Source organism: Procambarus clarkii, chromosome 48 (genome assembly GCF_040958095.1).
Source record: "Procambarus clarkii isolate CNS0578487 chromosome 48, FALCON_Pclarkii_2.0, whole genome shotgun sequence".
NCBI lineage: Eukaryota > Metazoa > Arthropoda > Malacostraca > Decapoda > Cambaridae > Procambarus > Procambarus clarkii.
Window position 1 is genome coordinate 21,750,444 of NC_091197.1, and position 23,179 is coordinate 21,773,622.

At 46.6% G+C, this 23,179-nt stretch overlaps 1 protein-coding gene across 1 annotated transcript in view; it reads left to right on the top strand.

Annotated features, from left to right (window-relative positions):
* LOC123764810 (DNA-dependent protein kinase catalytic subunit) overlaps nt 1–23,179 on the top strand; it is a 746,996-nt gene that overhangs the window by 426,902 nt on the left and 296,915 nt on the right. The window contains exons 28-30 of the mRNA XM_069302649.1: nt 4,727–4,885; nt 19,364–19,519; nt 20,932–21,115. Of these exons, the coding sequence (XP_069158750.1) occupies nt 4,727–4,885; nt 19,364–19,519; nt 20,932–21,115 (499 nt within the window). The remainder of the gene's footprint in view (nt 1–4,726; nt 4,886–19,363; nt 19,520–20,931; nt 21,116–23,179) is intronic.

Below are 23,179 nucleotides of genomic sequence, written 5' to 3' on the forward strand. Positions count from 1 at the left end.
GACCATAGGCCTATTTATAATATTTCAAGTGTTTGGACATCAAGTTTCATGTTATATCTTTGATTTTGGTATCAAATTGTGTGCAATCTAAAGGCGCTTATTTTAAAACCACTACAAGATTGATCTGATAAAATTTAAATTTTTAAAAAATATTTTAATGAGTGACTCAGTATTGCGTCGTTGGAACACATTCAGTAGAAAAATATATGACGAGATAATCAGTCTGTGGAACCTCAAAGTGTTAAGGTATGGGCACCATACAACTGCTGCATATTCCAGCTTTGGTCTAACAAATGTCATGAACAATTTCTTTAGTATTTCTCCATCCATGTATTTAAAAGCAATACTGAAGTTAGAAAGTGTAGCATAGGCTCCACCGCACAATGTTCTTAATGTGGTCCTCAGGTGACAGTTTTCTATTTAGAACCACCCCTAGATCCCTTTCTTTGTCAAACTTGTTTAAAGATTTCTCACATAATTTATAGGTTGTGTGGGTCTATGTTCTCCAATTCTACATTCCATAATATAGCATTTATTCACATTAAATTCCATTTGCCAAGTGGTGCTCCATATACTTACTTTATCCAGGTCTTCTTGAAGGGAATAACAATCATCTAGGTTTCTTATCTTCCCTATTATGGTAGCATCATCAGCAAACATGTTCATTTAATTCTGTGTTCCAACTGGTAGATCGTTTATGTAGACTATGAACTGGTCTGCCTACCCCTATCACTTTGTAGGAAAAAAGAATTGATTTCTTCTTCATTCCTGCTCTTATCTAGACATTTTGTCTCAACGAGGTTCAGTTTTAGCTTCTCAAAGTCTTCTTATAAAAGATCTCGTCTTAACGACCATACTTTCCTTTCCTCATCACTTTGTAGTTTTCTAGCATTCCTTAGTACTACTACCATCTGTTTGGCACCGTGTAGGGTGATCCTCAAAGGCCGATCTTTCCCTTTTACGTACTTTCCAATCCTCCTGTAGTCGCAGCCATTCTCAATGGTAGTAAGACCTTTTCATGAGGCCAACAATTTTATCTACTACTTTCTCTTCTTCTACAGCTCTCTCTGACCTAGATGTTATCTCCTTTTCTTTGCAACCAAAATTTATCGGGGACTTACAGTACTTCAATGAACTGTGTTTTGCACCAACTTCGGGTTAGATGCCAGTTCCTTTCTCACTTCCAGCCTAATGTTAGTTTTTCATGGTTGCTGCAGTGTTTGGCTTCCTTTACTGCTTCTTCTATTTTGTCCTTCTCCTTGGCCAATTGTGCATAGGTGAGTTGCATATCTTTCTTGCACTGTTCTATTTCCTGTGTAACTTCCTCAATCTGTACTGACAAAAGCTGTTTTTCCTGTTGAATTTTCTTACCTAACTTATCGTAGTCATTTATGTTTAACCCCTTAACTGCACGGCTTCCAAATATGGGACCTCCCCACTGCGCAGGTAATAAATTCTCTGGAAAAAATTCTTTTTTGTTTTGAAAGTGTCAAAAACCCTTCCCTGAGTAAGGATATGGTAACAAAAGGTCGAAATTGTACTTACTTTGGCTGCTATGGGGTCCATAAGTTCGCATGTGACGTCATTATTTCCTGGTCGCCCGTGGCTTTCGTTCCTGGGGCCAGTAGTGTACATGGCTCAAGATGCGCGAGTTGCCACGAATATATTTTTGTTCATTTTTTGTGCACAGTTCCAAATATATTTTGTTTGTTTTTATGTGTCAATTCTATGTACAATGAACACGTACACTATATTATGACAGTAGAACATGCATACTGTCCGAAGACACTGTGTTACATGCATGATACATTTGTACACATATCCGGCACATATTTCCAATGTATCGTGCTAATTTGTGTATATATACAATCTATTTACACACTGTACAGTATCACACACTATATACACACACCATAAACACTCAGAACTCCGCGAGTGTGAGCTGCCACACCCAGCCAGTTCTCCCTTACTCCACCAACATCTTACTCGCCAACATTGCTCCTCCCACCATACTGTTATTTTTTTTTATTACACTATTTACACATGTTATGTATACCTATCTACATGTTTTATTGACCAGAACTATGCAAGTCAGCCGGTATTGTGTCCAAACAGTACAGTGGCCACCATACACTGCATGAGAAATCACATGGCAGACAGCAGATGACGCTACTGTCTACTGTTAGTACTAATGGTGTGCTGTTTGTACACTATATATAAACATTGTATATACCCATGTACATATGTGTTCACCATTGCAAACCACTAAGCTAGTATGGTGAGTGAAACAAGAGTGGCTGCCACACACAGTGAGTCTACCTCGATTCTCTCCCTCTCTCCCGCACCAAAATTCCTCCTCCCACAATACTACGCATGTATGTACATGGGTACATACACACATTGTATATACCCATGCACATGTGTGTTCACCATAGCGAACCACTAAGTTAGTATGGTGAGCAAAACAAGAGTGGCTGCTACACACAGTGAGGCTACCTCAATTTTCTCCCTCCCTCCCGCACAAAAATTCCTCCTCCCACAATACTACACACAGCGCTAATTATCACCACAATCCTGCTATTATCACAATCATGGTCATTAATTCCTGTAAATAAATAATTGACCACAAGTTTATTTTGTAAAGGAACCTAAGAAGTCGTTTGAAGAATCCTAGATGAACGAAATAATGCTGTGGTGCTGTGGCTAGCGCTGTGAACATCATGAACAGCATTAAATCACTGATATTTGAACATTATACACAGTCATTATCACACTCTGGCTCTTCTGTAATACTATCATGGCTAAATAATACAAGTTATATATATTGACATTATTAGGCGATGCTGTGGTCACAAGCTGAACAGCATTGCTGCGAGCTCATGCTGCGTGAGCCAGCCTTGATTGCTCACTAGATACTGAGGCTCTCACACCCAGAAATGTGGCCCACGATTTTTTTTAAGGATGGCGTCTGTTTATGAGAGCCCAGAGGAAGCTGATGTGAACCCCATGTAGCCAAGGGAGTTTTGAATGGAACGCTAAAAATATAAATACCCGGAGGCGCGTTGCGCATCCCCCGTCGAAGGCCTGCAGGTGTGTTGCGCGGTTGAGGGGTTAAATTTGCTTTAAGTTCTTCCAAAGCTATTTTTAAAAGTTTATTTTTCTCTTCGATGACTTTGCAATTTGTTTCCAATTGATTCTTGTCCTTGCATAAGTCTTTCACTAACCCCTCAAGACCTGATTCTTTGCTACTCAAGTGCTCATTACTTTCTTTCAATTTGCTGATTATTTCTTCATGATAGTTCACTATAATATAAAATTTTGCCAATTTGTTGTGTGGACTGCTTATATCAGTGCTCTATTCATTAAAACCCCAAAAATCTAGTTCTGTTTTGTTTTCCTTCTTGCTGGCGGCCATCTTGAATGTTGGTGTCCGCTCTGTGAACACTAGGGCAACTTTTTCTCAAACAATTTTTCACTTCACTTGGCACATTCATGTTATCTCACCTATTTTTACAAAGCACTACAACTTTGTTTCTTGGGACACCACTTACTATCATCAACCTGTACTACAATACTTAGGAATTGTGAAAGTCTCCGTGGTGTAGTGGTAAGACACTCGCCTGGCATTCCGCGAGCGCTATGTCATGGGTTCGTATCCTGGCCGGGGAGGATTTACTGGGCGCAATTCCTTAACTGTAGCCTCTGTTTAACGCAACAGTAAAATGTGTACTTGGATGAAAAAACGATTCTTCGTGGCAGGGGATCGTATTCCAGGGACCTGCCCGAAACGCTACGTGTACTAGTGGCTGTACAAGAATGTAACAACTCTTGTATATATATCTAAAAAAAAAAAATATCCTGGAGCTCCTCTGATGCAGGTGTTATCACTAGGGGTGTCACCTTTTTTACGGTGTGTGTGTGTGTGTACTTCCCAGATGTGTATCCCTGACTAATGGGTGTCCTGTTCTGCTGAAGGGTGTCCTCACTTCTGATGAGTGCATTCCAGTTCTTCGCAAGTTATTCAGGTTGTTTTCTGTCCAGAAATGATCCCATTCTGCCCTTTGTATTCATCTTTCTTGTTTCTTCTCTGTCTTTAGACAGATTTCTCTGTGAGACTCCATTGAGAGGAAGCTACTGAGGGGGATGCTCTGTCTCTTTCCTCATACCTGGGGTTGGTTGTTGGGACTGGCTTGAAAAGTGATCAGTGGGAGCTTGATGGGACTGGAAGTAGATTGTAGCACTCGACCACCTGTCACCTGGTTATATTCGAGCGGTTACCACCAGATTGCAGTCAACTGGCTGCCATCTGGTTGTGGTTGACCAGCTGCCACCTGGTGGAGAAGGGAGGAGGGTGCAGATACCATTATATCTTATTCTGAACTGGTTAATTTTTTGTTAGATGGAAGTTTGGATATTTTGTGGGAATTTGTTATAGAATTAGAATGATTGATACAGTATTAGCTTAAACTTTGATGCAAAAGAGCTTCCTGTTTCTTTGGGAAAGGGAGAAAGAGGAGTTGAAGTGCCATTGTTCTCAATAGGCAGTTAGTCCTCTTATGAATGCCTAGTTTTGTTGAAGTGTAAGCTGTGGTAGTTACTTAGGCAATTGCTGAAAATGACATATCACTACTCTCAGTGCTCTAATACTGTATTTAATATTTATTATTATATATTTGAAAAATAATTTAGTTAATACCAATATATATTTTCTTATTCCTGTTTTCAGTGAGGCTCTTGAAACGATGAGCTTGAACCTCTTTCCTCTCCAATCTTCCGAGTTTCCTGCTGGTGGTGCACGTGATCGGGAATATCATCAGGCTCTGAGTGAAATACTTATTGCTCTAGAATTATCCATGTCCTCGGTACTCTTACAGTTCATCGTAAAGTAAGTTGAATGATGATCATATTGTTTTTAGTTATTAGTAGAATGAGTCCTTTTATCTAAACTGATGCTTGGATATGATATGTTTTTATAAAGTTGAAAAAGATTAGTTTCATCTTAGTGTAGCACTTTTTAATTCTTTGTAAAAGTACATTGCATGCGGTGGGTTCGCATCTTGCTGGGTCAGTGTCTGATACCTGATGGTCCAGGTGGTTGTTCACCATTAATACCACTCTGTCATCATATCCCAGCTTTTTCCTTCTTTTACTGGCTTAGTGCTGTCTCTCTGTGTGTTACAATACCATGAGTGACGATTTTGCATTTTTATATATTAAATAATATCTGTACTCGGAATAGGAGAATAAAATTGTCTTGACAAGAGTTGTTGTTTACAAAATAATGAAGCTTGGCTTAAACCAAAAGGGAGAAAGTGAGTGATAAGCAGTGAGAAAGGACCAGCAGTACACTTATAACACAAATGAATTATAAAATTGCATGAAATCTACAAATGTGGGCTGGCTGATTGGCTGGCTGGTTAGTTGCATGGTGGCCTGTCGTGCTTCTTGGCTCTCTTGCTGGCTGGCTTCCTTGCTGGCTGGCTGATTGGCTGGCTGGTTAGTTGCATGGTGGCCTGTCGTGCTTCTTGGCTCTCTTGCTGGCTGGCATGCTTGCTGGCTGTGTAATTACTAAAGTATAGTGACAGGGCAAGAGCTATGCTTGTGATGTCTCATCTTCCCAGTACTTTGTCATATGACGCTTTGAAACTACAATACTGGTGGTTTTGACATCCATAACCTTCTCAATCGTTCCATTTCTCTACCACTCTGCAAAATTGAACTTTCCTGTTTTTTTGGCAACTTTGTTTCCTTAACTTGAGTCTATGACCTGTTGACGGTGTTACCTGGCAGGATGCTTGCTGCATGAGTTTATGCTCGTTTAATTAATATGCAAAATGAATCTTTATCTTTATAATTGTAATACATATTATTGAACTGAATTTGCTAGAAAATGTTTAGTGCTTATTGCTTTACAACACTGCTTTTGGTACCTATCAGTGGACACAATGGCCCTGAGTTGCTTTTGGCACCTATCAGTGGACACAATGGCCCTGAATTGGTTGACTGCCACACTTCTAGCCAGCCTGGCCTGCCTTGCTGCCTGTTTGCCTTACTTGTCCTGCCAACCTGCCTGTTTGCCTTACTTGTCCTGCCAACCTGCCTGTTTGCCTTACTTGTCCTGCCAACCTGCCTGTTTGCCTTACTTGTCCTGCCAACCTGCCTGTTTGCCTTACTTGTCCTGCCAACTTGCCTGTTTGCCTTACTTGTCCTGCCAACCTGCCTGTTTGCCTTACTTGTCCTGCCAACCTGCCTGTTTGCCTTACTTGTCCTGCCAACCTGCCTGTTTGCCTTACTTGTCCTGCCTACCTGCCTAGTTTGCCTTGTCCTGCCAACCTGCCTGTTTGCCTTACTTGTCCTGCCTACCTGCCTGTTTGCCTTACTTGTCCTGCCAACCTGCCTGTTTGCCTTACTTGTCCTGCCAACCTGCCTGTTTGCCTTACTTGTCCTGCCAACCTGCCTGTTTACCTTACTTGTCCTGCCAACCTGCCTGTTTGCCTTACTTGTCCTGCCAACCTGCCTGTTTACCTTACTTGTCCTGCCAACCTGCCTGTTTACCTTACTTGTCCTGCCAACCTGCCTGTTTGCCTTACTTGTCCTGCCTACCTGCCTAGTTTGCCTTACTTGTCCTGCCAACCTACCTTCTCTACCTTCATATCTGTATGTCCTCCACCCTTGCTATCCCACCTACCTACCTGTTGAAGATTCCTGGGATTAATGTTCCTGTGGCCAGTCTTTGACCAGGTTTCCTGGTTGCTGGTCTGATCCTTCAGGCTGTTTGATGTGGCTGCTCGCAGCCTGATGTAAAAGTCACAGCCTAAGTTACATACTGTGATTAACAAATTGAAAATAAATCTTGGTTACAAGATTGCCAAATTATGTGAGATTGAATTAGTTTAGCTGTCACAGTAGCGTAGTGAAGCTGCTACTTGGGTGTACTAACCTTAATGGTCCAGTTTCCACAATAAACATACATCCAGGTAGAGTTAGGTTAATGTCTACAGTTAACACCACTACCAGCAACCTATAGAGAGTCCCATAAAGCAATTTGATTTCATGAAAGTAATATCTGTAGAGGTGAGGTACTGATTCATATACTTAATTCTGATCTAATCCAATTAATTAGCCAACAATTAATAATCATAAATTATTTATTGACAGTAAGGGATTGAATTAGGCTGCATATCATTAAAGGAAATCTCCGAGTGTTAATTAGTCCCCAAACAGAGATGCTAGCCATTCAAAAGGCTTTAGAACATGCTCTTGCTGAACACCGACAACATGTTATCATACATACAGATTCGAGAACTGCCATTGAAACCTTGCAACAAGAACACATATGTGATAACATCCATCTGATCACAAACATCATATCATTAATGCAAACACTCAAAACGACAAGGCCGACAGGTACTTATCAACTGGGTGCCAAGTCATGTGGGAATAATTGGAAATGACATTGCAAACGAAGCTGCAAAACTTGCAACTAAGAGAAGAAATGTAGACATTTACATACCACAGAGTCTATCACAGGTTAAGAAAGTAATTAGAAACAGAGCAATGCAAAACATTTACAGTGACCACAACGCAGCAGTTGCAACATCAGGCCTGTGGTGTAGTGGTTAAGACGCCCGCCTGGCGTTTCACGAGCGCTTTGTCCTGGGTTCGTATCCTGGCCGGCAAGGATTTACTGGGTGCATATCCTTAACTGTAGCCTCTGTTTAACTCAACAGTAAAATGGGTACCTGGTTGTTAAGCGATTTTTTGCGGGGTCATATTCCAGGAAACATAGGATGAAGGACTTGCTCAAAATGCTACGGGTACTAGTGGCTGTACAAGAATGTAAGAACCTGTGCATTCCCCGAACTTACTGCTGGACCTCAATCTTACGTTTATTCCAACTATTCGTTTGCTGTCCGGTCCAAGCGGCGTCTCAACTCATGAGAGGCCTATGTAGTTTCACAGCCAACCACCGCACCGCCGCGGCGCGACCGCGACACCTGCTCGACAACCCAGTATTATTTTATGGCTGCCCGCCACTACTGCTAAGTGATATATTGAAGGCAAAAAATAGGATTTCTGAGGAGAGCCACTTCAACTCCCCAGAGCTATACCGGGATGATGTGTATATATTAGACCGTGGCAACAGTCAATCGAAGGAGTTTTAGGCCTACCGGGGACCAGAACCAGAACCTGGCCCCCTCAAGAGAGGCACAAGGATCAATGGCCTAAAGACACCGCCGTGTAATTTGAAGCAGTCTTTGTCTGCAATCTACAGGTCTGGCACCCAGAAAGGTAGGAATTCCAAAACAAACTACTGCTGATCAAAGATTTGCAAACCGAAATCCGAACTAACAACAAAACTCCCCAATCAAAACCAAGGAAACAAGTATGACGTCACCACAAACGCAGTGCATCTGTCTGTGCAACCCCCCCTCCCTCCTTGGGAAGGGGACTGGGGGGGGTCCTAGACCTCCACGCCGGCAACTTTCCTCAGTTTATAGGCTGTTTTGAGGGCGAATGGTTGATCGACTCTGGCTCCATCCTTTGAGCAGTGCTGCAGTGCGGTGGTATTGTTCAGTTTTGGTATCGTGAGATCCAGGAGTAACACAAGAGTTCTGGGGCTCCATGCACCTAGGGCCTCCTCGCCTAGGTGCCTTGTAAGTACTTCCCTTGCGGCTTCAGGGTTAATTCCTTGAGCCGTTTGGGAACTACCTCCGTGTGGTTCTGTTGCTGCTCGGTGATTGCCCGCCCTTGGGGCTCAGCTGGGGTGGTTCTTACTCCTGTTTGCCCTTGGATAGGAGGTAGTTTTGTCACTAGCATGGGTGTGAGGTACTGTGCAGCTGTCTGATATATGCATAGCGACCGGTTCTGTTCACTTGGAGACGTTGTGATGTTGCGGGGTTTTTGTTTTGTTTTTGTTTTGTTTTGCCTGGCAGGTGTCTGCCGGGTGTGGCAGTAGGACCACTTGTATGATTTTGGTGGCCCTCCACTAAGTCCCTGTGCTTGCACACATTGGAGGGGTTCAGATTATAGTTTGTTTGCTTGGTAGGTCTGGGATAACCGGTTAGCAGTACCTCGCCTGGGCTTCTCTTAGCAGTCAGCTTAAGGTCCCTCGAAACCTCTATTGGGGCTCTGTGATCCAATGGAAGAGACCTCAGAGTCCCACCTCGCCTTGTGCGAGTTTGAAGGTTGCTCTGTCCTCTGGACTGAGGGTGACACTCACCGTCTTTGCCTTCACCATGTTGCTTGTTGGGTCAATGACACCTTTGACCCGGAGTCCTGCGAGTGGTGTTCCTTGATTGTACTCCAATTCACCCAGTCCAATGAGATTGATATTCGGGTGCAAGCAGCTTCGGCTTTGCATGCACCGTTAAGGTTTCTGTAACGCGCAAGGTTGCTTACTTTACTGGATGCCCCACAGCTGCAACGCTTTGGTTATAGTGACATGGACTTGGAGGTGTTAGTCTCCTCAACTTTGGTTTCATCTGCACCCCCTAGTTATGTTTTTATTAAGGCCTGTCGGCCGTCTATCACTCCATCATAGGAGGACGTAATGTATGGGGGGTTTGATAGGGCTGGTAAGAGCCCGACTTTGGTTAGAAGACACATAAAATGCTTTTTTTCCCTGCTGTGGTTCCCTTTCCCTGCTGTGGTTCATCCTGCTCCTGGCTCCCAAACATCTGAGGGTTTCGGAGTCGGGGCAGGGTTTGCCTGGAGGTGAGTCTCGGGCAGCTTTGGGGATTGCCCCTTCCAGATCGGCAGCAGAGGCATTTGATCCTGTTCCTCCTGTTGGAGCCACTGGGCAGTGCCCGTGGGCCCCTTTCATCCCGGCTTTCCCTGCGGATTCTGCTTTTTCTCCAGAGGCAGAGGGTTTGGAGGAATGCTCGGCCCCGAGGTCCCGACGTGGAGGTTCCCGAGGCTGGGGAGGAGTTAACTTTGGGGGGGGGGCTTGAGCCCCGTTTAACTCCTCTTGGGTGTTGGTAGCCTTGGCTCGGAGCTGCTTGTTACAGGGGAAGGGGTTTCCCTATCCCCCCTCCCTGTATGAGCTTGATATGGGTGCGACCCATCCCCCGAGTTCAGTTGCGAGTTTCCTTGGGTTCTTCGGTTCCTGTCTTCCAGAGGTTTTCGGCTTCCTGCATCACATCAAAGGTGGTGCGAGATGCCATTGCAGGTTATATCTTGTGAGACCTCGGATTACGCCACTGTAATGGATCCTTCTTCTTTTGAGTTTGGCTCCTCGTTTCCTTTCTGGGTGCGTTACGAGGTGCCAGTGTTTTCCTGGTTAGCGGAGAGCCCTTTCTTTTCGTTAGGGGAGTGGCATTCGTTCTATTGGACCCATGCGCTTGAATGTAGGAAGGGACTACGGCTGTTCAGGTTTACCTAGAAGGCGAAATTGAGCACCTCAATGCGTACTTGTTTGCCCCTGTACATCCTCGTGATGTTGGTCAGGTGCAACTTCACGCACAGGTTCTCTCCTTTTCGACGTCCCTGGTGGCTGAGGATTTGCGCACCCGTGGGCATTAGGCTTCGGTCTTGCATTTCTTTTCTCTGCTAGAGTTGTCTTTGGACTGGCTCCGCGAGGATGTGCAGGAACTGGGATCTGGGCTGGTGTCCGGTGTGTTTGCTTCGGCAGCTCTGGGGTCAGCTGCCTTGTTGAAGTTGTTTGTGCCGATTCTGAGGGAGGCAGTGTCTCTGTTCTTTGCTTCTCGCCTCGCGTGTCGACAGGCGGTGCTTGTCCTCTCTTTGGAAACAGCTTGGGCCCTGGCTCTTAGATTTGCATCCCCTTTCTGGGGGGAGCCCCTTCGGCTCCCCGGAGCTATCCAGGCTGATATGCTAATGTCAGACTTTGGCATCAGTCATGTGTATGGAGTTCTGTGGATCTACCGGGGACCACAAGCCAGAACTTGGCCCCCTCAGAGAGGCATGGGGAGTGTTACGAACCTTACCTCCTGTGGAGGTTAGTTTCAATTATAAATTGTTGGTGGACACAATGGACAATGTTTGACAGGAATAAATCTACAGCCGATATCTGGGAGGCCGCGAGTCACCAGTAATACTCTGCCAAGCAAAGTAGTGCCTTCTCAGCTGGAGATTTTCAGGAATAATGTGAACCAGAATAGCCTAATTGTGTTAGAGAAAAATGGACTCAAAAATCAAAAATGCATGGGGAATATGGTAAATAAAGTCAATTAAGAGTTTGATTGCAAATGTAAAGAATAGAGTATAAAGGGGCGATGACGCAAGAGGTGGACGCCATCTTGACGTGAGGGGAGGTGGATCTTTGACGACCAGACCTTGCTCTCTGAGGGTTATTCTCCAGCCGTACAGTCAGATAAGCCATCATTACCTGGTATCAGGGTTGCAAGATAGGGTAGAATAGAATGCAGTCTTTGGTAATGTTTTATAAGAGAGAGTCTCAGTCTTCTAGAGGTTTATATGTGTGTGTCTCAGGTTGATAGGTGTGGTGGCTGCATGCACGGTTCCAGGTTTGGAACTGTGAGCCATAGGGTATGCAGAGGCTGCTTGAGAGTTTTATTACTACAGAATGACCATGAGTTGTTAGGAGTACAAATTATTATATATGTTGTCGTGTGTCTTGTACATATAAATTTGTGTCGTTGTACTAGGCTGTTTTCCTTACTCCTAGATTTCCCTTAGGCTCAAGTAAAATCATCTGTTCCCCTAGACAACATTTAAAGGTCCACCACCACCAAATTCTTGACAGGCCTCTTTGACACAACTATGACAGGGAGCAATGGCCTATATAAACCCCAATGTGGTTGGAAGCATTCTATGTCTGCCATCGACCAGGTCAGGCACCCATAAAGGTAAGGGTCCCAAAACAAACCTCTATTCTGGTGAAAAATTGCTACCAAAAGCTGAACAAGTGGATAGAACTCCCCAAAAAGAAACGAGCAAACGAGCATAAACTCTCATGTCCCCGCGCCACTGTCTGCGTAGCTCCCCCCTCCCCGGGAGGGGAAAGTGGGAGCCCCAGACCTCCTCGCCGGCTATCCACCAATTAGTTCTAAGACTGATGCTAGAGGCTGAAGTCATGTGCTCAGGCTTCAGTGATTTTCAGCACTGTGCTTTGAATGAGGTGACTGTCCTCCAGGGGTTGTGCGAGCCAAGAGTTATTTTACAGTACTCGGGCTGCATGCGCCTAAGGTTATTGTCCCGAGGTGCCCTGTAAGTACTGCCCTTGGGGGCTTGGGGCCAGCTTTCACAAGTTCCTTGGGTCCTGCCTCTGCTAGGCTGATTTACTGCTCGGTTTTTCGGCTGCCCGGTGGGTGCTTGGGGGTTTTGTCTCCCTTGTTTACCTTAGGGTATGAGGCGGTTTGCACTGGTAAGGGGCGCAGGGTGCTGCGTAGCTTGTTTTCACCATTCATAGCGGCCGGCTCTGTTCCTTTTGGGTACATTGACCTCTTGTGGGATTTTCTTTTTCTTTTTGCCTTGTGGGGGGGTCTGCCTTGCTTGTTGTCCCTCTGTGTCTGACCTGAGTGTGGTTCTCTTTTGGTGGTACCCCCGGCTAGGTTCCCGTGAGTGAACACGTCTATGAGGTTCAGCTTTAGAGAGTTGCTTGGTAGTTTTGAGCGCCAGGTAGCAGTACCCTGCCTGGGATTTCCTGAGCGTGAGTTCCATCTCAAGACCTTAGGAAACCCCAGGGGGCGTGCGGGTCCGATGGATGTGACCTCTGAGTCCCCAACCCCCCCTCCCCACTTCGTGCGATTTCGAGGATTGCTCGGTCCCCTTGTCTCAGGGTGACTCTCACTGTTTTTGCCTCCATCACGCTGCCTGTTGGGTCAGTGACACTTTCGACCCGAAGTCCTGCGAGTTTTGTTGCTTGCTGGTGACTCAGTTTACCCAAACTAATGATGATCTAAAGAGCACAGGCATTGCATGTGCACTTTAAGTTGTTGCATCGTGCTAGGTTGATTGCTCACCCGGATGCCCCAAGGCTTCTCCGTTTTGCATATAGGGACCCGAACTTGGGGGTGATGGTCGCTTAGGCCTTGGTTCAGTCCGCACCCCCTCGTCCTTCCCCTGCTATGGTTCGTTCCGGTCCACCCCCTCCCCCTACTTCCGGCCCCGAAACATCTGAAGGTTTCGGAGTCGGAGCAGGGCTTAGATGGTCTTGAGACTCGTGCAGTCTCAAGGGATGCCCCTTCCGGTGTGGCGATGGAGGCATTTGAGTACGATCTCCCAGCCGATGCCTCCGGGTCTAACCAGTGGGCTCCCCTTCCGTCCGGCTTACACGGCTGCTCTGGCCTTTTCTTTTGAGGCTGGTGCTTTGGAGGATGACGCTGCCCCGGGTACTGAGGTGGAGGACCCTGGGACAGGGGAGGGGCAGATTTAAGGGCCTTAGGCCCCATTGGACCCCGCCTGGGTTTTTCTGCCCTCTGAGCGGGGCTTACTGTTACAAGGAGTAGGGTTCTCTTTTTTTCCCCCTTCTACATACGAATTGGATTTGGTATCTGCCCCGCCCCGGGTTCAGTTCCGTGTCCCCCCAGGTGCGTCGGTTCTGTCTTTCCGGAGGTTTTCGGCTTCCTGCATCCAACCGTATGCGGTGCGGGCAGCTCTAGTGGCTTACCTCCTGCGCGACCCAGATTATGCCTCGGTTATGGCTCCGTCGTCTTTCAGGTTTAGGACGTCGTTCCCTTTCTGGATCCGTTACAAGTTTCCGGAGTCGTCCTGGCTGGCGGACTGTCCTGTGTTTGCTTTGGAGGCTTGGCATTCTTTCTGTCGTTCCCGCACTCTTGAGTGGCACGAGACTTTGACATTGGTTCAGGTTTTCCTGGGGGTGGAGGGTGGGGGGGGGTGACCTTGACTTGAGCACCTCAATGAGTGCTTGTTTGTCCCTGCCCTTCCTTGGGATTTTGGCATAGTGCAGTTTCATGTGCAGGTTCCCTCCCTTTCAGCTGCACAGGTTGCTGGGGACTTGCACACCTGTGGCCTCTTGGCTTTGGCCTTGCATTTCTTTTCCCACCTGGAGCTTTCTTTGGACTGGCTTGAGGAGGATGTGGGGATGCTTGGGGCCGTTCCTGGGTCTGGTGCCTTGGGCTCGGCAGCTTGCTCGTCGGCTGCCTTGTTGAAGCTCTTTGCCCAAATCCTGCAGGATGTGGTTTCACTGTTTTATGCTTCCCAGCTCGCGTGTCAGCAGGCAGTGCTTGCTTTTTCTCTGGAATTGACCTGGGCACAGGCCAAAAACTTTTTGCCCTCTTCTTTTTGCAGATTCTGCCGTGGCACAGTATTTGCAGCTGCTTCGGCTAGTTGTCGTCCAACTTGTTAGTTCTCCAAGGGTCCTTGGGGAAGGGGGGCCTTCCTGGAGGGGCTGTGGCAGGGCTTGGGGGTTCTGCTCGTCGAGGTAAGCCACTGGTACCAGGTTCGGTTCCGGCCCTGCCTTCGGACCCACCTTCGTCTGGTCGGCGCGATGTTCGCTGTGTGCGAGGTTTGTGGTCTTGTAAGGGGCGCCGACCCTTTCGTGGTTCGCCCCATTTATGGGGTGATGGGGGGGGGGAGAGTTTGCGCCTTTCACTCACGCCTGGTCCAAAGATTTATAGGTGTTTCGGGTCATTTCCTTCTTCCTGAGGTGGCATTGGGTGGCCCCTCCTCCTTCGGGGGTTTCGGGGCTGGCAGGGCAGGCCTCTTCCCCTGCGCTCTGTCATGTCATCTTGAAGTGGGTGACCTTGGGCTTGGCCGAAATGACAACGTCCCTCAGGATGGGTTTCCCGGCTGTTCCCAGTTCCGAAACCGGACTGTGCGTACCTGAGGTTCATTTTGGACTTCTCCCATCTGAACCCCTGGGTTCATTGTCCCTCCTTTCCGATGACTACGCCATCCCAGGTTCGGCTCCTGTTGGCACTGGGCTCTTGGATGGTGTCCCTGGACCTCCGGGACGCTTATTGGCCCGTCCTGATTCATCCTGGATTCAGGGACTGGCTCGGTTTTGTTGTGGGGCGTCAAGGTTACCGCCTTTGTTGTCTTCCGTTCGGGTTGAACCTGGCACCTCACATGCTCACACACCTTACCTGGGTCATTGTGGCACGTCTGCATCTTAACACTTTCGCGCTTAGGAGTATCCATGAGTCGTCACCGTTTTTTATGCGTCACCGCATAACAGACGACGCCTGTAGTCCATCGAAAAAATATTTGTATAAAATCCATTTAATATCCGATCAACTTGGGAATAGTATACAAATGTTTGCCATGAAATTTACGCTTTATTTAATAGCCGAACAGCTTATAAAAGAAAACGGTGTGGCAGTGAATCATCGTGGTAAAACAATTGTATTATTGACACGACGAGTGTAATCGACGTAGTTTTTATATATGTTGCCGGTCGAACGCATCCTTATGTGACCTTTAATACTTATGTTCTTATAGAACATTCTATTGCGAGCACATTGGTACAAAAATGAAATACATACACCGACAAATAATGTCAGGACAGTGAATTGAATATACACTTTTCAAAGCGAGTTTCGCCGATATGCTGCCGCGGGTAACACTTCGGCCACTTCCCAAATTGTTTTGGGTGGGCTACGACATTAAATCTATATTTATATGCATATGTCCGTGTAGAGAATTTTATTGCAATTCCAATGATACCACAATTAGCGATGTAGGACAACTGTAGGCTTCGCAACCATTAAGAGAGTGGAAACATTTTGTTGCTGTTTGGCGCTCTTGGCGAGTGATCTGAATAGTTTTTTATTTGGTGTTGACAGTCCTCATGCTTGGGCGGCATTTTATAGGTATGCTCTTATAGACAATTTCATTGCAAACACAGTGATACCAAATTTAAATACGAGCGCCTTCAATTATTGTCAGGACAGTAAAAAGAGTGTACACTTTTTCGGTCTTACCGCGTAGGCGCGCGAAGTGCCGAAAGCATCTGGGGTATTGTTTTTTTTTGAGAGCCGAGAGCGCGAAAGTGTTAAGTATTCAGGTGTTGGCCTACCTCGACAACTGGCTGGTTTTGGCTCCCACCCGGTCCTCTTGTCTGCTAGCCAGGGATTTGGTTCTTTCCCAGCTCGCCAGGTTCGGGTTCTTGGTGAACCTGGAGATGGAAGTCCCATCTGGTTCCCTCCCAGGTTTGGACCTGGCTGGGTCTTGTGTGGGACTCTCAGACCGCTTCCTTGTCTCTTCCCCTAGTCTCTCTCCTGTGGCTGCGGTCCCGCATGCGCCCGTTTCTGGGGCGCTCCTGGGTGACCCGGCGGTTGCTTGAGGGTCTGTGTGGGGGCCTGAACTTTGCGATGATCGTCTACCCGCCTGGTTGGGTTTGGCTTCGTCGGCTGTTCTGGTTCCCTCGGGGACATCCGTTCCGCCTCTCTTGCTATTGCTGGGTTCGGCCCCCGGGGAATTTGCATCAGTTGCTGCATCACTGGCTTCCTCTTGGGGTTTTTTGGTGTTCAGTGCTTTTGTGCCTGCCTGAGCCCCCGCTCGTTGTGTTCAAGGACGCATGGTCTCTCTGCTGGGGCTTTGTGACCAGCGCTCACCAGGTCGGCCAAGGACAGTGGGGTCCGTCCATCTGTCGGGCCCAAAGCACCGTGCGGGAGTTCGTGGCTGTGTGGTTTGCTCTCTGGAGGGTTCGGGTTGCCCGCGGATTGACGATCCGGCTCCATTCAAACTGCTCCCCCAGTGGTTCATTGCCTGAACCAAGGGGGTTCAATTTTCAGGCATTCACTTCACACAACAGCTAGTCTTACTACTAATTCACATGAGTTCTAATTCTACTTCACTATTGAAAATTATTTTTACTGTATATTTACACTGTACAGTATCTTTTTGTCAAGGCTTAATTAATCATTAACACTTACAATACTGTACTCTATCAACACTTTTTACACTAATTTATATTCCTTTCAATAATATTTTATATCGTTACTGGATGACTTGTCATGACTTGTCGATGGGAATTCAGCATCGGCGGGTGCAGCATGGCTTATAGAGCATTCGTTGCCGGCGGATGCTCCACGACTTGTTGATGGGAATTCTACATTGGCGGGTGCAGCATGGCTTATAGAGCATTCGTTGCCGGCGGATGCTCCACGACTTGTTGATGGGAATTCTACATTGGCGGGTGCAGCATGGCTTATAGAGCATTCGTTGCCGGCGGATGCTTCACGACTTCCGAACTGGAGGAAGTCCCATCTGGTTCCCTCTCGGGTTCGGTCTTGGCTGGGTCTTGTGTGGGACTCTCGGACCGCTTGTTGTTTCTCCCTCCGGAGGCTCTGCTTTGGCTGTAGTCCTGCCTTCACCTGTTTCTATGGGATGTGGTCGAGGCGTCTCCCGGTATATGTGGCTCCCTTCCCCCCGACTGCAAGGCCATCGGGGTTGATGCCTTCAGGCAGGACTGGTCGAGGTGTGGTTACCTGTACCTCTTCCCCCTTGGTTCCGCTGTTGCTCCAGGTCCTAGCTCGCTTGGAGATTTACAAAGGGAGAATAGTTCTTCTGGCTCCTTGGTGGCTGGCCCTGCATTGGTTTCAGGCACTGCTTGCTCGGTGTCCGAACCCGGGGATCTTCCCGCAACTCAGCATCTTTCAGCAGATTGGGCCAGTCCATTATGTGGCTGGTTCGATCTTCTCAAGTCTTCGCATCTGGACGTGGGTCTATTACCACTTGTATGGTGAGCAGGTGGCTTCGTTGATGGTGTCCCACATGCATGCTTCGTCTCGGCGTCGGTATGAAATTTCCTGGCAGTCCTTCAGTTATTTATTATCCCTATGTATGTGTACTTCTGTCTCTGATAGGGTTGTCTTGGCCTTCCTTTCATGGTTGTTCCAGAACCGTCCTCTTATGCCGAATACTGTTGCCTCGTATCATGTGGCGCTGGTATAGCCGCTGCAGCTTACGTTTGGTGTTGATGTTACTTCTGCACCATTCCACAAGCTGTCTCATTCGTTGTCACCTCTAGCTTGTTCATGCGCTGTCTGAGCTGTCCTGGTCGTTGGACCGGGTGTTCTCCTTTCTCTCTTCTTCTCGGTTTGTGGTGACTCCTTCGGTTCAGGATTGTTTGGCGAAGGCTCTTTTCTTGTTTACATTGGCCTCTGGGGGTCGGGTCGGGGAGCTTCATGCTCTCCTCTGGTGCTGGGGTTTGTACTCTTTTGGTCCTGGTGGTAGGTTTGTTTGTTTGCAGTCTTCTCCTTTTCTGGCAAAGAATGAGACTGCTGCTTTCCGGAAGGGTCCTTGGGTTGTTGATGCTGGGTTGGTTAGGCCAGAGGTGCATCATGTGTTGTGTCTCACTTCCCAGGGTAAGCCCATTTTGTTTTGTCTTTGGGTAAGTAGCTCCGGTGAGCCGACGGGGCTCCCCCCCAGAAAACCAGAATTGAATGTAATGAAATGCAATTTTCTGGGCGAGACCCGGAGGCTCCACAGCAACCCTCCCTCCCTCCCTCCTGTTGTAGGTTTTTTGTGTGTTTTGACATCTAGCCTCAGAACTAGGGGTTTGGATAGTTGGTGCGGAGGTCTGGGGCTCCGCCCTTCCCCCTTATGGGGAGGAGGAGTTGTGCAGACAGCGGTGCGGTGATGTGGTGACATCATGCTCTTTTGCTCGTTTTTATTTGGGGAGTTTTGTCCACTAGTTCAGCTTTCAGTAGCAATATTTTAATCAGAATAGGGGTTTGTTTTGGGGCGCTTACCTTTCTGGGGGCCTGACTCGGTTTATGACAGACATAGAAACTATAGGGCATTGCTCCTCGTGCCCCTCTGAGGGGGGCCCAGGTTCTGGCTCGTGGTACCCGGTAGGCCTAGAAGTCCATGTGCATTGACTGATGCCAGAGTCTAATATTTATATCAGCCTGGTTAGCTCTGGGGAGCCTCTAGGTCTCACCCAAAAAATGGCATTTCATTACATTAAATGCTGTTTGTTTTCACCAATCTGTACTTGATCAGAATGTCTTCATGCATCAGCCATGTAGCATCCGACAGCTGACTTATTCGTCGGCGCATCACTTATTTGGAAGACAATTACACACTGATATTTATATAATTTTCGTTATATAAAACTTACGTCAGGGGCCTGAATGTTACTTGAAATATTACTGACATTTCAGCATCTCCGGATTTAGCGGAGCCCCTCAGTTAATGGCCTGGGTGCAGTCGCATATAGGTCGTTAAATCGAGTGGATACTTAGGTCTAAAAAATAACAGGCAATGTGGGACAATGAATTTAAAATTTTCTGACAAGTCACCAAGATTACCAGTAAGTCAAACAAAATTTCACTTTAACCCCTTTAAGCCTGATTTGTCACAAGGCAGTAGCATGCAAGCAGATTCCTGAATGAGTCTTATCCATAGTTCTTTATTGTTTGTACAGTATCATGAGTTTATGAAATGCCAAATAAAACTTCACATTTTTCAGCCTCTTCTGTCGTGAGGAAAAACACCGTTATGAAGACATTATGACCGAATCACTTGAAAAATTTATGAAGAGGCAACCAGTATCCAAACAACTAGAAACTCTCAAACTTGTGTTTTTTATGTTTACTGATGAATCATGTGTTAAACAGATAATCAGGTATGTGTATATTTCTTATTCAAATTTCATATTTGTAATATTATGTATTACAAATACAGTACATAATATTTGTATTTGTATATTTTTTATACGAAATGGTTTTCCACATTTTTGAAGGATAATTGGAGATTATCTTACCAGTCTAACTTACTGAGATATGCAGTGCCATTATCACCATTACATGATTTGTTGTTGGTGGAAGAAATGGCACTCCTTAGTTATCAGTGTGTTGTCAGCCTTTCATTGTGGCTTGTGGTTAGTGAGGTTTGGTTTGTTGAGCTATGGGTTCATTATATCTGTGCCCTGTAGCTACAGTTCAGTGATAGTGTGCACTACATGAAATTCCTCTGCTGATGGCACTTTCTCCATCTTCACTCTGGTTTATCCTGTTCAGTGGTCCATTCGTTACAAATTGTATCCAGAGTGGACTACTTCAGCCAGACTGCTATGTCTCTTAGAGCCAATTATGTTAGGAAATATGCTGCTCTCATATCAGTCTTTTCTATCCTTTCACAACCAATATTAGGTACCAGGATGTTTGGTGACTGAACTGTAGGTTTTGGCAGTTATATCTCCAGACACATGTTTTAACCTTGGGTCTTATTGGCTGGGCTTCTTCTGTGATGTGCAAATTGCATCCTTCATTTGGTTTCTTGTTTGTTAATTTTAGTTTGATCTTAAAATAACATTGCATGGTTATATCTTGTTTGGTGCCATGTTGAGATAGCTTGGAGAAGCTGTTGAAGGGTCTGCCCAGAAATATAGTACTGTATTAAGTGTAGTGAAATGCCTCTTTCTGGGCACTGCTTCCAGTTCTCGCCTTGTCCTGTGCTTCTTTCCTGCAGAGGTAGCTTGATCTCGATAGTAGATTGGTCTGCATTCATAGCCAGTGTGTACCAAGTGGTAGAGGGGCAATCTGAGTGTTGCACTTAGTAACTAGTTCTGAAGTTTTTAGTTGATAATTTATCACTTGCAAAAAAAAATAAAAAATCTGAAGAAAGTTGAGTATTTTGTAACCTTTTAATGCTTGTGCAGGCAGTTTATCCAAGTACCATGTTGGTTTCTGATTTCCATGTGCTCCAAGCTCCATAGAAAGAGCAAAGGCAATTTGTAGAGGCTCTGTTTTTTCTCAGTGGGTAGCATCAGAGTGTAGGCTTAGGAAGCAAGCTTTGCAATGATGTTTTGTTTGGCAGATGTGGATGCTTGAGTTATTTTGAATATCTAGTGTCTCTTTCTGTTCTGCTGTATCCCTTTACTCGCCACTGCCCTTGAAATTAGGAAATGGGATGATAACTCGGTAACTGAAAACAATTTAATTATTATTTTGATCATTTATCGTGTGTGTGTGTGTGTACAGTATTTGCTTGCATGTGCAGTATCGCACTTAGTAACTATGTAATTTCATATTTCAGGCAAAATATAATGGAGAAGATTTTGGCTCCACTTTTGCAGCATGCCAGTTTGCCAGCAGTTGTTTCTTTTCTTGTGGAGATCATCACTCAGGTAATGGCAGGGGTATCATTGACAATCCCAGGAAGAAGTGAGGAACAGCAGAAGGTTTTGGTTACCAAGAGAGGAAGCTTTATTATTCTGCAAGTGAGTAAAAATACTTAAAAAATGTTTTATGTCGATATCATGCCCCTTTTCTATGGGGGAGCTCTGTCAACTCCCTGGAGCTATTGGACTGATATTAGCTATCTAATATATTAGCTATCTAATATAGATATTAGCTATATTGGTGGTGGTCAGGAGTTCGTACCAAGGGCTGCATGTGCTTAGGGCTCCCTTCCTTAAACACCCTGTGAGTACACCCCTTGTGGTTCAGGGGTCCTCTTCTCTCGGTCCTTTGGGTCCCAATTCCTGTAGAGGTAGCAACTGCTTGGCTTTCTGCCTCGCCCTTCGGGTCAGCTTAAGTCTCGGTATTTAAGAGAAAACTAGATAATTTTATCCAAGGAGTTCCGAACCAACCTGGCTGTGGTGGATATGTGGGCCTGCGGGCCGCTCCAAGCAACAGCCTAGTGGACCAAGCTCTCACAAGTCAGGCCAGGCTTGGGAAGTAGAAGAACACCCAGAACCCAATCAAGGAGGTACTTTCATTTGGCCTTGGATAGGGAATGGTTCTTGCTGGTTGGGGTGCACTGTGCTACCCAGCTTGCATAATCTCTGTGGCTGTGACTCTTTCTGGTCTCCTGGGTTGTGGTGCTTCCTCGGGGTTCTCTTTCCTACTTTTAGTTTTCTTTATTGCCAGTTGGGAAGCTGCCAGGGTGCCTATTAGGTAATACTTAGGTTCAGTAGGGCAGCCACCCTCTGGGCCTTCGAGGTTGCTCACCTCACAGGGGTCAGTTTGCCAGGATAATATATTGGTTACAACTGGCTTTGGCAGCACCAGTGCCTGGGCTTTCCGTAGGGACACATCCCCCCTGTGGGCCCTGGAAACCCCTGTCGGGGCTTGGTTGACCAATGGACGTGTCCTCTGAGCTCCATCTCGTCTTGTGCGAGTTTGAGGGTTGTTCGTTGCTCCTGTCTCAGAGTGACGATCTGCCTCTGTTATGCTGCTTGATAGGTCACTAACACCTTCGACCCGGAGTGCTAGGTTGGTTGACCACTCAAATGCCCAGGGGCTGCCCTGTTTCGGTTTTAGGGACCCACACTTGGTGGTGGTGCTCGCTTCGACTTTGGTTCAGTCCACGCCCCTTCGTCCTTCCCTTGTTGGTGGTTCACGTTTCTCTTCCAACCTCCCATGCACCCCCTGCCTGCTGCCGGCTCCCAAACATCTGAGGGTTTCGGGGTCAGGCAGGATTTAGCTGAGGATGAGATTCGGGCAGCTCCGGGGGTCACCCCATTTGCTGTGGGGACGTAGGCATTCTAGCCTGTTCCTCCCACCGAGACTTATGGGTCCTTCCAGCAGGACCCTTTCCTTGATGCCTTTCCCTTGGACTCTGCATTTTCTTCAATAGTGCAGGGCATTAAGGACGGCTCTGCCGTGGGGCCCCTGTCAAGGGTCCCCGGGGCTTTGGAGGGAGCCTGCCTGCAGAGCTTAGGCTCTTGCACCTACAGGGTTGGGTTTTTTCGTCCCGTCTGTGTTGGTTTTGCTCATTTGCAGGCGTGATTTCGGCGCCGTATCTTCAGGGGCATCGCCTTGGCTTTTTTATTTTGGTGAACATTTTGCTCTTCTGCATGCACTTCTCTGCCCGGCTGCCAGGGCAGCGCAGCATCTTGTTTGCTTACATGTGGCTGGGAGTGTGCGCTCGCGATTTAAGGGTTTTTTCACCTCCTTCAGGTAGTTTTTTTCCCTGATGTCGTTTATCTGTGTATGTATATTTGTGTGTATATTCTCTGTGTGTATATTTATGTGTATGTGTATATCTTTATATATATGTTCACACACATATATATATGTTTATATATATATATATATTTGTGTGACTGTTTTCTGGCCACCTGTTTAAGCTTTTTCTTTCTCATGTGCATTTTCTGCCAGCGACTGTGGTGGTTCCTCTCTCCCTCATTGCCACTTTCCCTCCCCCCTTCATTACTACTCATCCTCCCTCCCTCATTGCCACCCTCCCTCCCTTCTTCATTACTACTCACCCTCCCTCCCTCATTGCCACTCACCCTCCCTCTTCATTGCCACTCTCCCTCCCTCCTTCTCTCACTGCC